This window comes from Rutidosis leptorrhynchoides, chromosome 5 (assembly GCF_046630445.1).
Source record: "Rutidosis leptorrhynchoides isolate AG116_Rl617_1_P2 chromosome 5, CSIRO_AGI_Rlap_v1, whole genome shotgun sequence".
Classification (NCBI taxonomy): Eukaryota; Viridiplantae; Streptophyta; class Magnoliopsida; order Asterales; family Asteraceae; genus Rutidosis; species Rutidosis leptorrhynchoides.
This window is the reverse complement of record NC_092337.1, coordinates 41,957,009-41,973,920: the sequence shown is the minus strand read 5'-3', so window position 1 is coordinate 41,973,920 and position 16,912 is coordinate 41,957,009. Positions and strand designations below refer to the sequence as shown.

The following is a 16,912-nucleotide window of genomic DNA, read 5'->3' as shown; positions in this document are numbered from 1 at the left end:
TTTAATACTTTTGTCATAGTGATGCAGAGACGGATCTTGAACGACTTTAGTGGGAGGGTCAAACTTATTTCAAAACTTATATAATATAAGAAAGATTCTAAAATCTTGGAGGGGCTATTATATTAATATTTATATTTTAGATCATAAAAAATAAAATTTACACTAACATTTACACTAAGAGAACAAATTTTTGAGGGGCCACTGTCCACCCCTGCCACCTCAAAGATCCGTCTCTGTAGTGATGTCTATTTTGTTGATGAGAGTTAGAGTACAAGGTGTCCGTGTCCATTTCGGTGTCTATTTTTCAGTGTCGAAAATGGAAGTCGAAATTGACTGACAGTGATATTGGTGGAGGTGTCCACAATATCCATTTCAGTGTCCATTTTATTATTTTTATATAATTTATTAATACTTTTTTATTATTAATTATTGCTTTTTATAGATTCTAAAAAAGAAAAAAGAAAAAAAAAACAAAATAAAAAAACCACAAAAACCACACCTGCAAAAACCACATCTTCTTCTTCTCTATTTTCACATCTTCTTCTCCCCTATTTTTCAATTTCCCAAACATGCAAAAACCACAAATTACCAGCACAAATAATAATTAAAACAACAAAAAAGAAAAAAAGAAAGAAAAAAAAAAGAGGCAACGGTCGTTTTTTTCACCGTCGCCTACGCAACAGTGTCGACCGACGGTGGGATCGACGGTGACGCGGTGTCGACCGACGGTGGTTGTCGGCGTCGATTTTGGACCGACGGCGAGAATTTTATTCGGACACCGAGAGCTCTTATGTTCCTGCCACGAATAACTTGTGTTATCCTTTCTATAGGAAAGGTAGAAGAAAAGAAACATAGAAACGAATAGGATCTAATTTCTATATTATTATTACTGGTTGTCAACTTTTCATATATGTTTAGGTTGCGCTAAAAAAAATGTTTAAAGCAATTACAAATATGTGAAATTATGTGTGTGGACGTGTAGTTCATCAATATGGATGCATCTGTTAATTTGTTAACTAAATCAAATGTTTGTCTTTGTAAAAATAATGAATCAATTAATTCGTTCCTAATTTGATCGGTAAAATATATGATTAACAGTGTTGTCTAATGATTTTAACTGAAGTTGAACGATGGAACATTGAGTATAACGAATAGAACCTTAAGTGGTTTATTTGTATTTTCTATCAATTAGGTGAATCTCTTAGAAAAAACAAATAAGATAAAAAAATAAATAAATTGTTATAATTCAGTAGGCTTATAACTACCTTTAGTGGTTCTTGACTGTAGAAGGTATATAGAGATAGAGATACTGTAAAACGGAGAAAACAAAGGCTGAACAAACGGTATGAGTAATTGGTTTTTTATTTATAGAAAAATGTACAATGAGAGTTTGGTGGCATTTGGAATCTAGAGAGAGAGAGTGTTTTTTGTTAACCAAAAAATACATACAATAAACTCTAACTCAACACACCTATTTATACTCAAAAAAATATACTATGCAATATCTATAATAATAATAAAATTATCATCCAATTATTACTTTTATAACACTCCCCTTTGGATGATAATTTTATTAGTGAATAACTAGTACTGCCTCGTTAAAAACCTTGCTAAAGAAAACCCTTTGGGATAAAACTTTAGCTAAGGGAAAAAGAGTGCAGCATAGAGTTGACTCCCCCTCAAGTAGGCAACGCCTGAGTTGTTACATCTTCTGAACATGCCTCATGCCAATATTATGAACGTGTGTTCTGAAAATAGCAGTTGGAAGTGCTTTGGTGAAAAGGTCAGCAGAGTTTTTGCTGGACTGAACATATCTCATTTCAATCTGGTTGTCCTTAATGAGATTTTGAGTGTATGAGAAGAATCTAGGGGGTATGTGTTTTGTTCGGTCACTTTTGATATACCCTTCTTTCATCTGTGTTATGCAAGCTACATTATCTTCATAGATAGTTGTTGAACTTTTATTGCGTTCTAGTCCACAAGAATCAGTAATGAGTTGTGTCATTGATCTCAACCAAAAACATTCCCGACTGGCTTCATGTAATGCAATTACTTCGGCATGATTTGATGATGTTGCAACAAGTGTTTGTTTTTGAGAACGCCATGATATTGCGGTACCTCCATTTAGGAATACATATCCATTTTGAGATTTAGCTTTATGTGGATCAGATAAATAACCTGCATCTGCATAACCAACCAAATCTTGTTTTGATTCGTTAGAATAAAATAATCCTAAATCAGTAGTTCCTCGAAGGTATCGAAATATGTGTTTGATCCCATTCCAGTGTCTTTTGGTAGGAGCTGAGCTGAACCTTGCCAACAAATTAACTGCAAAAGAAATGTCAGGTCTTGTACAATTTGTAAGATACATAAGAGCTCCAATTGCACTAAGATATGGTACTTCTGGTCCCAGGATATCTTCATGATCTTCACAGGGACGAAATGGATCAGTGTCAACATTAAGTGATCTAACAACCATAGGAGTACTTAATGGTTTTGCCTTGTCCATATTAAAACGTTTTAAAATCTTTTCAGTATATGTTGTTTGATGTACAAGTAAACCATTAGGCATATGTTCAATTTGTAAACCAAGGCAATACTTGGTTTTTCCGAGATCTTTCATTTCAAATTCTTTCTTTAGAAGTTGAATGGCTTCATGGATCTCTTTATTTGTACCTATGATATTAAGATCATCAACATAAACAGCTATGATCACATATCCGGATGTTGTTTTCTTAATGAAAACACATGGGCAAATAAGATTATTGGTATACCCTTTGCTTATCAAGTAATCACTTAATCGTTTATACCACATGCGACCCGATTGTTTCAACCCATATAAAGACCTTTGTAACTTGATTGAGTACATTTCTTTGGGTTTTGCATTGGTTGCTTCTGATACCTTAAATCCTTCAGGTATCTTCATATATATATCACTATCAAGTGATCCATAAAGATAAGCAGTCACAACATCCATGAGATGCATTTCTAAATTTTCAGAAACTGCCAGGCTGATTAAGTATCTAAAAGTAATTGCATCCATAACAGGAGAATAAGTTTCCTCATAATCAATTCCCGGTCTTTGAGAAAAACCTTGAGCTACAAGTCTAGCTTTATACCTTGTAACTTCATTTTTCTCATTTCTTTTTCGCACAAAAACCCATCTATATCCCACAGGTTTCACATCTTTAGGTGTGAGAATGATAGATCCGAAAACTTTTCTATTATTGAGTGATTCAAATTCAGCTCGTATTGCTCCTTTCCAATGATCCCAATCATGTCTATTTTGACATTCCATGACAGATTTTGGTTCTGGATCATCATCATCATTCATGATGTCATATGCAACATTATATGAAAATATCTCATCAAGATTTTTCATTTCATTTCGGTTCCATAATATTTTTGAATGTGCGTAATTGATTGAAAATTCCGTATTGACATCATCAATCTCCTCTGCAGAAGGAGTATTGATTTGTAGTTCTTCTTGAACACTTTCTTTTACCTCATTATCAGCTGATTTTCTTTTCCGAGGATTTTTATCTTTGGAACCAATTGGTCTCCCACGTTTCTGGCGTGGCAAAGACTCAAGAATAACATTATTGCCAGTTTTTGGAATTTCAATTCGAGCTGTAGCATTTGCTGCTGGTATATATGATTTAGTCACTCTTTTTGTATCTGTAAATGCATCAGGCAATTTATTTGCAAGTTCTTGCATATGCATTATTTTTTGAACTTCGATCTCGCATTCTTTTGTGCGAGGATCAAGATACATTAATTGAGGTTCACACCATGAAACATCATTTTCTTTATTTTTTATTTCTCCCCCTAATCTAGGGAATAATGTTTCATTAAAGTGACAATCAGCAAAACGTGCTGTAAAAACATCACCCGTCATGGGTTCAATATATCTTATTATTGAAGATGTTTCATATCCAACATATATTCCCATCCTTCTTTGAGGACCCATTTTAGTGCGTTGTGGTGGTGCGATAGGGACATAAACCGCACAACCAAATGTTCTAAGGTGGGAAATATTTGGCTGATGACCAAAAGCAAGTTGCAAAGGAGAATATGTATGACTTGCGCTTGGTCTAATGCGAATCAATGATGCAGCATGCAAAATTGCATGGCCCCATACAGATACTGGGAGTTTTGTTCGCATTATCAATGGTCTAGCTATTAGCTGCAATCGTTTAATTAATGATTCAGCTAAACCATTTTGTGTATGCACATGGGCAACGGGATGTTCAACAATAATCCCAATAGACATGCAAAAGTTATTAAATGCTTGAGACGTAAACTCACCGGCATTATCTAGTCTCACCCTTTTAATAGTATAATCAGGGAAATGTGCTCTCAATTTAATAATTTGAGCAAGAAATTTTGCAAATGCCATATTTCGACTTGATAATAGACAAACATGAGACCATCTACTAGATGCGTCTATTAGAACCATAAAATATCTAAATGGTCCACATGGTGGATGAATTGGTCCACATATATCACCTTGAATTCTTTCAAAAAACATTGGTGATTCTTTTTCAACCTTAAGAGGTGATGGTCTTATTATCAACTTTCCAAGTGAGCATGATGTACATGGGATAAGTGCATCATGAGGGATCCTTTGATCCGCCAATAGATGTCCATGTGTATTTTGTATTATTCTTTTCATCATTGTTGATCCTGGGTGACCTAATCTCTCATGCCACAAACTGATCATTACAGGATCACATAATTTTTCTTTAACTACCACATTTACTTCAGGTACATTTATATGTGTATAATGTAAACCAGAATGAAGTCTTGGTAGTTTTTCAATTACACGATTCTTATCAGTGATACTTAAATATTTTTCATTTTCTGTTGTCACTGACTGATAATCATATCCATTTTGGTATATGTCAGAGAAACTTAACAAATTTCTCTTTGACATGGGAGAAAATAAGGCATTATTTATCAGAAAATTCGTACCATTTGGTAACATGAATTTTGCCTTTCCCATTCCTTTTATTAAGTCCACAGGACCTGATATAGTATGTATAGTTCCTTCCGTTGCTTTCAAGTCTGTGAAATATTTTTTAGATTTGAGTATGGTGTGAGTGGCACCACTGTCTGCAATACAAATATCTCCACCATTTGACTGATTTTTTACTCCAGCAGTATACATCATGAACTTCAAAAAAAATATGAGAAACAAATAATGAGTATATAATTCATCAATATATTACATTCAAAACATGTTACAAACGATAGCACATAATAATGAAATATGTAGTAAACTAGATATGGTGCAGATTGAAAATCTACAACCATTTATTTAACGAGAACATATAATAGGATATATATATATATATATATATATATATATATATATATATATATATATATATATATATATATATATATATATATATATATATATATATATATATATATATATATATATAGATATTAGAAATTTATTCATTAAAGTAGTCACAAGTTGGCTCAGTGATTTTTGTATCAAGGTCATCCACAAGATTTGCTTCTTTTCCTTTTCCCTTTAGGGATTCTTGATACCGATTAACAGAATGCTGATTTGTTCGGCAGTTTTTAGACCAGTGGCCAATTTTACCACATCGGTAACAAGAATCTTCAACATTCTTTGAAGAGCCTTCTTCAACATTGTGATTTGTGGGATTGTATGGTGTTTGGATTTTATAATTTTGTGGATTATTATTTCTTTGTCCACAACCACGACCGCCACGACCACGACCACCACCACGACCATTACCATAAGGGTGATTTCGAACATAGTTATGATTTTTATTATTGTTATGGTAATTTCCATGATGATGGTTTTGGCCAATATGGCTACGACCTCTTCCACGCCCTCGTCCATGTGCATTTCTTCTTTTATTATTATTATTATTATTATTGTTAATAGCATTAGCTTCAGGAAATGCTAGCGCACCGGTAGGACGAGATTCTTGATTTTTCATCAGTAATTCTTTATTAACTTCTGCAACTAAGAGATAAGTTTGAAGTTTGGAAAAAATTTTATAATTCTGCAATCTTAAATTTTCTTGCACAGTTATATTTGCAGAATGCATTGTGGAGAAAGTTTTCTCCATCATATCAGCATCACTTATTTCTTGACCACAGAATTGAAGCTTTGAACGGATCTTGAACATGGCCGAGCTGTATTCACTTACCTTTTTGAAATCTTGGAACCTTAGATTTCTCCATTCTTCCCTCGCAGCTGGAAGTAATATTTCCTTTTGATTATCGAATCTACTCTTGATACTTTCCCATAAAACATGTGGATCTTTGATAGTGAGAAACATATGTTTTAAGGTGGTATCAATATGTTTGCGAATAAAAGCAATTGATTTTAATTTATCTTGATCGGAACAAGTATTATTTTCTTTTAAAGTTTCTAGAATACCCAATGATCCAAGATTTATTTCTACGTCCATAACCCATGATGTGTAGTTTGTTCCCGATACGTCTAAGGCATCAAACTCAAGCTTTGATAAGTTTGACATTTTCTATTTTCAGAAAGATGAACAACATAAATCATAATCATAATCATAATCATAATATTTTTTTTTTTCGTAGATGAATAACAACATGCAATTAGAATTAGTTTAGATTCATAAGTAGTAAACAAAGGAATAATGGTATGATTACAAATAATAAAATCATAAGGGAATATAGGTTCATATTATATTATATTATTAATGATATTATTATAATATATATTAAGTTATAATATATATTATTATAATATATTTTTCTTATTTTAACCTTTAAGATTTACTTTTAATAAAAATACAAACTACTTTTCTTATTTTAACTTTTAAGATTTACTTTTAATAAAAATACAAACTACTTTTTTTATTTTAACTTTTAAGATTTACTTTTAATAAAAATACAAACTATTTTTTTTTCTATTTTAACTTTTAAGATTTACTTTTAATAAAAATACAAACTACTTTTTTTATTTTAACTTTTAAGATTTACTTTTAATAAAAATACAAACTATTTTTTTTATTTTAACTTTTAAGATTATAAATTTAAGAATAAACATTAGTATGCATGAAATAAATAATGATTAATTGCATAAGTAATCATAAATGTTAGATAACATATAAAGACCCCATCGTATTCGTATTGATCGAAATTAATCTCGACCCATGGTACCGTGTTGTCAAATGACGTGTTGCGTACATAAAGTACCGTGTTGTCAAATGACGTGTTGCGTACAATCATGAGGTCTTATTAACATAAATATAAAATATAAATGTTAGTGAAGTTAATAAGAGTTAGATTACAGAAAATATAATTCAGGTGGTATAACCGACCATATATAACTTAAATAACATAAATATAAATGTTAGTGAACATAACTGTAAATGTTAGTATACATAAATAAATGTTAGATAACATAAATGTAAATGTTAGTATACATAAATAAATGTTAGATAACATAAATGTAAATTAGGCGACAGTGTCGACCATATATCATTTAGGTGGTATAACCGACCATATATTAGTTAGGTGGCAGAGCCAACCATATTTAGTATAAATGTTGAGATAATCGTGCTGATAACGTGTTTATAATTCAGTAGGCTTATAACTACCTTTAGTGGTTCTTGACTGTAGAAGGTATATAGAGATAGAGATACTGTAAAACGGAGAAAACAAAGGCTGAACAAAAGGTATGAGTAATTGGTTTTTTATTTATAGAAAAATGTACAATGAGAGTTTGGTGGCATTTAGAATCTAGAGAGAGAGAGTGTTTTTTGTTAACCAAAAAATACATACAATAAACTCTAACTTAAATAAATTTTTAAAAGAGAAGTGTGGGTTAAAAAAATATAAGAACATTATCGTGTAGGACTAGAAATGCATGTCAAGTAATAGTCAATGGCCAACTTTAGTAATCAACGACCACTTCTATCTTGAAATATATCATGACTTCATGCTAACGTCTAAATTTGACAAGTTGTTGGTCCAACTAATCTTATTCAACCACCAACTTTTCATTGTTATTTGGTAATATCAACTTATATGACTAGACAACTAGTAGTTGTTGAACCAAAACATCTATTATTACTCTCGAATCACACTAATCGGTTGATTATCTAGATGGCAAATGTGCACAGTTCAACATGTTTTAGCTGTAAAAGTCATACAAAAATCATCCAAAAATGGATCTCTCAATAAGTATCCATCTCTTAATCCAACTAATGGTGCGTTTGTTTACATCTTAATTGATTCAGCGCTAAATGTTGAACCATTCAACCAGTGGCGGATCTTGAACTTTACTACTGAGAGGGCGAAAATATTCCAATGTATTTTGGAAGGGCTAGTTATAATATTCTGGAAGGGCTAATATATAAAAGTTTTATTTTTTAAACCTGTATAATATTAAATTTCTACTAATAACGCAAAATACTGGGAGGGCTGGCACCCTTCCACGCCTCCCTTGAAGGTCCGCCTCTGCATTCAACATTCAATGCATTTGTTTCTGACCTCTGAATGACAAATAGTGTTGAACAGTTCAGTATTCAGTTCTGAACTATGAAGTCTCTATTGGTCTTATTCTTATTGTGCGCCTTGTGAAACTATCTCTTAATTATTAAACACCTAAATATTATGTATCAGGCGCTTTAATTTTATCAAGAACACTTATTATACAACAATGTTGTAGTTTTTATTCATTCCAAGTAATTTTACATCATTCACATTACTCGTTCAAAATGATTATCAAACAGGTTATTTTTATTCAGAAGCAACTTCATTCATTTGAATCATTCAGATTATGAATCATTCAACGCTAAATTATTTTATTTTATGAAACGCACCTTAAGCTTGCTTGCAAATATCAACTACAGGGTTGGGTTTATACAGAGATGACCAACTTATCATTCTAACAGCAACCACAAACTATTATCTTCTTTCTGATTACACTACGCATAGCAACACAAGTATCATGTCATTATTTGCATAAACTACACCCAACACATGGCCGCGATCCAATATTTCTCCAACCTCCTTTTTCTTCCTCCCAACCCACCATAAAGAAAGTCTTCGCGCAATTGAATTTCAGCTGCAATAATGATACACAAAGTTATTTGCTTTTCATGTAAAATGAGCTATTCACACAAGATCATGTCAAAGAATAATTATGAAAAGCAAACAACACGATGTAGTGCCATCCTTTACTCCATATTCATGCATTCTATACATTCATTTGGGGTAAATATAAAATTACCTTGCATTAAGCAAATATGATCTGATTAACTAATTTTCTTGAATATTGCAATAATCACTTTGTAATAAACACTTATCTTAATCTTAATCTTAATCTTAATCTTAATCTTATATCTTACAATAATCCTAAAGCAAATACATAGTTTCTACTCGTACAGAAAAATGAAGATTTCCTGAAAATAACTTCACATTTTCGAAGAGTCCCATATAAGAAAACAGAGATCTGTTAAGCAACATCACTTTTAAAACAACACCATAAGCAAAAATACAGGAAACTATAAAACATAACTTCACATTAGAACAAATAAGATGAATACATTCAAGAAAACAAACTTTCAGTAGTTATATCAAGTCAAGATATACAGCTCACATACGTTCAAATTTTGTACAGAAAGATAGAAACTTTAGAACAATACCACTAAAAAGTTCAAACTTTGACTATCACATATCAAGGTACCTCATGCTCATCAGAACAATGGCATTAACGGTAGCTCACAAAAGGTTCAAATTATGATTAGTTTAGAGGGAAAAATATCAAATTATATAAAAAACCCAATAATAAAAAGAGATTGATAGGCACACTAGAAACATAAACTTTTGCCTTACAAATCAACACAACAATGTAACTGAAAAAATTCACTTGTTAATTGGTATCCAGAAAAAAGATAAATTTGAAAACAACCCCTAAGAGAAAAAAGCCAAATTTAAACCTACATTATTCCCCAACAACCGAAATTCTGCAAAATTTGATATAAAATAAGGTTTTCACTTTTAACCAACAAAAAGGCAACAACTTTATCCAAAAGTAGTGATATTTCCAAATTCACTTTTGATAGATCCACACTTGTTTTACACTATTTTCCAGTAATACCCTTAAATAAATTCAAACATAAAAATTGTGCAACCCATCATTTAAGGGTATATTAGGTATTTCGTGTGGATCTATCAAATTAGTGAGTGGATATATCAACAATCTCCAAAATAATGCTAAAAAAGACAATCTTACCCTTGTCCGTCAATACTATCACCAGTCCCAAACGACCCATGATCATCTCTGGTCTGCCACTCCTGAGACGGCGGTCCATACGTTCCGATAACATCCACCTTCATATGTTTTAGCCTTTCGCTTGACCCGCCTGTTTGGTACCTCAAGGTCCTATGAACAAAGCTATATCTATCATGCTTGACCATTGGCTACTAATACAAGACCAACATCTTTGATGGTAATTACAGCTTCAATGAAACCTGCAACAACAACAACGGAAAAAAAAAACACTGAGATACTGAAATAAAGCCCATCAACCATTTTATCGGCCTAAAAGCCCTCAACAATAAAATAATAAAACAAACTTTGGGTATTAACAGTGATTAGTGATTTAATCGAAGTTAAAGAAAAATGACAACCACGAGGACGATCGGTAATTGGTGATAAATAAATCAATAGTTAGATAAGCCTCTCAGACCAAAGCAGAAGTAAAAATTGTTCATATATCTAGAAACTAAGAACAGAAAAGTTACCCAAAATATTCGGTCAGGTTTACTCAAGAATTTCAAGAGGTGGCAGTTCCAACCCATTTCAAGATAAACGTATGATTTGGGTAATGTTTTATCCCTAATGGATCCAGCGGGATAACTTCAGAGAGAATTGAAAGTCATCGGTTGAAAGTCACCTTAGTGTATTCAAAATGTATAACCTGAAACATCATTATATTTCAAGAATTATATCATTGATGTAATGTATGTTATTACAAATTTAAAACATTAATTATTTATAAAACTCAGAAAGGTAAGTTATGCGGGTTGGTTCAGCCCAACCCGCCCATTTAGCCATCTCCAAGAATTTCTTTTCATACTTGGGTATCCCATACCATTGACTTTCACCGAAGGTCAATTCTGAACATCTTGAGAATCCTGAAACAAGTTTAAATTAGCATGATATAAAACCAAATGTAAGCATAAACCAAAAGGAATAAAATGTTATAAGTTATTTCGTTTACCTGAAAAGCTGAATATGGAGTTATCTTCTTTGTCTTGATCTATATCAATTTTTTTGGCATTTTACTACTCCATATGTGCAATTTAATGCATCCTACACTTCCAATTTTTTAACATTTAATGATTTAATGATAGTCTTTTTATTTATTCTTAAGCTTGCTTCCTTTACATTTTAAAGGTATGACCTTAAGTTTGAAACACGCACATAAAATGCAATATGAAAGATTAATAAAAGGTTTAGAATATAGGCTAGTTGGTCAATAGAATTTAATATCTAAAATTTATGCAATTGTATAAATGGGCCATTATCTTAGGGATAGAAATTATGGCCCAACTATCTAAGAATGTGGCTAAAAAGCTTTAAAGGAATGGGTCAAAATTATTTTTAGCACCATGAACCTTCTAATATAATTCTTTTAAGTCATATCATTGATTGATTGATATTAAATTAAGACAAAATTACGCCATTAGTCCTTAATGTTTGTCCAAAGTTTCATGGATGAACCTAAAGTATTTTTTTGACGTGGATGACCCTAATGTTTAAAAGAGTTTCGTCGTTGGTCCATGAATAACAGACGTTATTTCCTTATCGTTAGTGTGCATCACGTGAGATGCACACGAGGGCTTTTAGTCATTTTACGTAACATACATTATTTACCCATTTTTAGTGTGCATCACGTAAGTGTGCATCGTTAATTCCCCATCTTAAGTCCATTCATGAAACTTTGGGTAAACATTAAGGACCAATGGCGTAATTTGTCTAAAATTAATAATATAATTGGACTCTAGACCACTACCTATTTTCAGTGAAAATACAAAGAAGAATGAGAAGTGTTACAAGTCAACCAACACAATTTTTTTCAACCATAGCAAATAGTAATACGCATGTACCCGTTACCCGACCTGCCCATTTTGACACCTCCATATTTTGTCTAGAAGTTCCATTCCATTCAGCATTTCTATTTATCAAGGAATTTTTGTTAACCAAAGAAATAATCAGAACCATAAATTTACCTGATAAAATATGAGAAAATATGGAACAATTCATAATTTGCCCAGATACTACTCTTTTTATGTCACTTTCCATCTAAATTTTGTAAATAAGGAGACCTTTATTAACAATTGGTAATTGGTAAGAGGTAATAACTGAGTTTCTCAAAAAGACTCCATATCTAAAATTTCTTTACAAAGATCTGTGGCCCACATCTTAATTGTATTCATAAAAGCTATGAACATAATGTATCAGAAGTTCAGAACCAAGATGGTCATATCTTCAAAATTTCCTTTTACTGATCAAATAGAAGTCGTATGAAACTATTTCTAAATCGAGCCCAGCAATCATCAAATACATAAAAAGGCTACAAATCGAATCAGGAATATTCAAGCAACCAATAGTCTCTCGTGTTATATCACATAAAGTCATAATGCAGCAAGCAGTAGAACAAAGGCAAGTAATAATATGATTATAAAGCTCATAGCAAGCAACCAAACCGGTGCATATTAGTAGTATATCTTTCCTAATTATTGTTTTTTGTCATTATCAAACATCTTTTATATACTCTGCATGTATTTTTCTATCTTTCATTGTAGGTTTCATAGTTACTATAAAGGAAAATAACAGATTGAATATGAACTTGTAACATAAGAAGCTAAGTATTGATGTCAACATATCATTTCACATGCAGGTTCCTATAAAACAAGCAGGAACAGAAAGTATGACATTCAAATGTAAGTCAAAGCGACAAAAGTCATCATCTGTAAAACTATCGCTTTTTCATGTATATAACATGTCTGCAGTTAGGGAAAAAAAACAAAAGAACGAAAAAAAAAGTTTTTACGGTAAGCAAAAAGTTAAGATAACCTTAACATGCTCAACCTGCCACAAAACTAGCTCCTTATAACATCTTCATGTTGCAGACATGGTTGAGTCCAAAATTGAAAATCTAACTTCCAACGCTATTCCGCATCTATCTGCTACCAACTTCTAAGTCATTAAAGTTTCGCCTTTTTCCTAGAATATGTTATAATCCCATTATTCTTGGTTCCCTTGGAATTTTCAACCTCTACTGAAATTACGTTCGGTTCGATTGTGGTCTGAAGGAGCTCTGATGGCAGTGCAGCAGGATCAAGCTCCAAGCACCCTTTCGGAACATTAACAGCTTCTTCATCTGTGAGCATATAAAACGGTACTTGATGAGACAATCGAAACATCTCCTCTTTAGGAATCATCTTCACTTTCGCCACGTCAGCATGTTGATAAAATAACGACTTAAAGCCGGAAACTTTAACCAACGGAGCTACCATTACCCCTTTTTCCTCATTATGATCATAATCATCAACGATAACCACCATGTCATATTTATGTATCGTTTCATCTGGAGTAAGCTCGTTCCATTTCGAAGACCAGTTCCTGTAAAGGGCCCACACATCACCTTTTCGAGGATAGATTTTAATAACCCCCTTTTTAGCCTTCGTCCAGTGAACTTTGTGCGAAAAAGAATTAAGTGACATATTAATTTCATGTTTTCCAACTCTATAATCTCCACTGGTTTTTGGAAACCCTGATGCAACCCAATTCACCGGTCCAATTTCAGCATTACTCTTCGAATTCAGCCAACTTATCTGCATCTTAAACGGTTTTACCGATATAACGTTATGAATCATTGCATAATATCGAGGCATACCGTCATCTTCGTCATAAGCAGCCCATATTTGGTTTTGAGCAAACGAACGTTCCGTTCTGTCCATATCAAAATCATGAAAATCGGGATCGGGAACACTCATTAATACTGATTCGGTGTCCTTTACGTCAACTTCATCTGCGTTTGTAGCATTTTCTAAATGCATATTTACATCTGTAAATTTGCTACTATTTACAACAATTTCTTCAGCAGTTATATTGGTTTTGCCGATTTTGGTTAGCTCGCCTTCTATTTTAATACCTTCATTTATCATACCTTCATTTATCGAAGCTTTATTATCTGCATTCCATTCGTCCAATTTCTTGCTAATTTCTTTCCTTGCTTTTGCCATCAACATATTACGAATTTCAGCTTGTGACAATTCCCTTGTACTATTTTTACGCTTACGATCTGTACAAACATTAACCGCAGAAGACTGTTCAGATACACGTTTTCTTTTAGCGATCAGTTCAGCTACTTTCGCTTCATGTCGGCTTTTGAACTGTCCGCTGATGTTAACAGACGCAGTGTTTAAAGACGTCCCCTGTTGAACGTTCACCTGATGGTTCGTTTTGTGATTCTGCTTGTTCGGGTGCAACGTTGAATGATTATTTGTGGGTGGACCCGGCTTCTCCGTAGCCCAAAACGGCTCACGACAACTAGGGCAAAGAATCTTATGGTTTAGGTACATTGTCGCGTACTCAAAGTGCATTCTGCATTTTGGACATGAAGTCCAAAATGTACTAACGTTTGGTGGCCGAGGGTTCGAGGTTTTCGTTTTCTGAGTTATATTAACAGGTTGATAAACGGGCCTCGGATTCCGTTTCTGGTCGTAAACTTTTCGTTTAGTTTTATCAGACAGTAACGTCCATGCTTCAGAAACGAGCTTAAAAGCACCTTCGGCTCCAACCGATTTATTTTTATCCGGATGAAGAGACAGAGCCAGTTTCCTATAACTCCTCCTAATTGTCTCGGTATCGCTTGTGGGTCCCACACCAAGAACACCATACCAATCTAATTCACCATTAATCTTCTTCTCTGAAGAAATGTAGACATCGAGAATTATCAACAGCTGTGAAAGACCTTCAAGACCAGAAAATAGCTTCTCGGCTTTTTGTGCGAACTTTTTTGCTCCCATGAAATCTTTTTCTAATAGCTGCGCCTCAGATATCTCTTTAGCCCGAAGAGCTTCATCTTTATTACATTCCATATTAACAATATCAACAATGTTTCATACCCAACCTCTGATTAGGCAAAGCCCTAAAATCGAAAAGAAACGGTACTATAAATTTATGCAACATCAATAAAAAAACATTATTTCAAAAGCGACAACGAAGACAAGCGTATTGCACACAAAGCAAGATTATGATCGACAACGCATGGTATGATTACGAAAGTAGACCTACATACAAACCAACATCCTATTTATAATCTCTATTTTGACGCCCTAACAAAAAAAAAAACACAAAATAGCCTATTGGAACTACCAAAGGGGATTACCAAAAAACATCGATATCAAAGCAATAATGTGTGAACGTCACAAATGAATCTAGTATACAGTTTCCATATGCAAGTCAGTACGTGAATCATCCAAACAGTAACGGCCATTAACGTAACAGCTCAATCACAAAAGATCCAAGTTTATTTGTATGATGAAACCAGTGTCAATAACTGTACACTAATATAATATCCTCATATAGATTCAAAACAGTAACGTGTTATTCGGAGTATAAAACTAATTTGAATTCATAACTAAGAGCATGCATGAACTTCCACAACTTTTCACTAAATTTGGGAAAAAATATCAATAATGTAAACTTGTAAATTGTAAAATTAGCTTCATTGATCATCAATTCATACATCACTATAATCATCTCAATCCATTCAACAGTGATTACTAACACTCATAAACCTAAATCAGCAAAAACCTAACACAATAAATTGTATTAAATTAAAATTGTAATCAAAATATCGAGATTTTTATTCTTAAACCCTAGAATGTACACAAACAATAAACATAGAATATTCAAACAGCATTAAACAATCAGCATTACAAATCAAGCAAAAAATCAAACGAACACAGATACACAGTATGTGAATATAAAATCTGCATCATAAATGATAATCATGCATATGCATATAGAGAAACATATACAACAAAAAATAAAAACTGATTGAGAATATATTACCTAAGATACTGAAGCAATCTAATCGCAAAATCGCCGACTAATCTGATATTTATTTTTGTGTTTGTAATTGTTTCTGATTAATGTGGATCATGCAAGATAAAATAAGTTTTCCCCTAAATTTTATATAAATACCTAAATGAATACACGATAGATAATATTCCGTATTATTTCTGTATAATTTATTATTTTTTTAATAACAATTAACAATTAATTAACAATAAGCAAAATCATTTATATGTTGCGAAATTGTGCAGTATAACTATCTGCCTATGTGGCATGTTGGTGAAAGAAAAATCATCAAGAGGTGTGTGTGTGTTTTGCTTTTGAAATTTTATTTATAATTTGAAAATTACAAGTAGTCTTTATACGCGTATTATTTATAGTATTAACATTAATAATTAACATATTTACCATTAGACAAAAATTATGAATAGTATCAGGGGTGTTTTCGCCTTTTCACCTTTTTTTTTCCCTTTTCCCTTCTTTCTTTCAAGTAACACCACACAAGCCCCCCACTTTGTTCAAAAATTAAAATCGACCCTATGAATAGTATTATAACAACCCTCACATTTTCATACTTGAATTGACTAATTTGCCCCTAGGGTTGTTATCCATACTTAATATACGATTAAATTCGATGTTGATTAAATATTTTTTTTTTGTCGACACGTTTTGTTAACCAAAGTTTATACTAATTATATAAAATAACTTTAGTTAATATTAATATTAATGTGTATTATATATAAAACTATATGTAACATAATTATTAATTAAATGATAAGT

At 32.4% G+C, this 16,912-nt stretch overlaps 1 protein-coding gene and 1 long non-coding RNA gene across 3 annotated transcripts; both read right to left on the bottom strand.

The window, feature by feature from the left end:
• Positions 1-8,860: 8,860 nt before the first annotated feature.
• On the bottom strand, positions 8,861-12,581 carry LOC139850417 (uncharacterized). Of its 2 annotated transcripts, XR_011760026.1 has the most exons (4): positions 11,133-12,581; positions 10,783-10,958; positions 10,271-10,509; positions 8,861-9,100 (listed from the first exon to the last, which is right to left on the bottom strand). It is a non-coding gene; the product is annotated as an uncharacterized lncRNA (long non-coding RNA). The 2 variants fall into 2 exon arrangements; XR_011760025.1 differs by having other exon boundaries at positions 10,783-12,581.
• Positions 12,582-13,001: 420 nt separating this feature from the next.
• On the bottom strand, positions 13,002-16,203 carry LOC139848147 (uncharacterized). Its single transcript, XM_071837879.1, has 2 exons — positions 16,130-16,203; positions 13,002-15,200 (listed from the first exon to the last, which is right to left on the bottom strand). The coding sequence occupies exon 2, from the start codon at positions 15,148-15,150 to the stop codon at positions 13,252-13,254; it is 1,899 nt and encodes a 632-aa protein (XP_071693980.1). The 5' UTR covers positions 15,151-15,200; positions 16,130-16,203; the 3' UTR covers positions 13,002-13,251.
• Between the last annotated feature and the right edge of the window lie 709 nt (positions 16,204-16,912).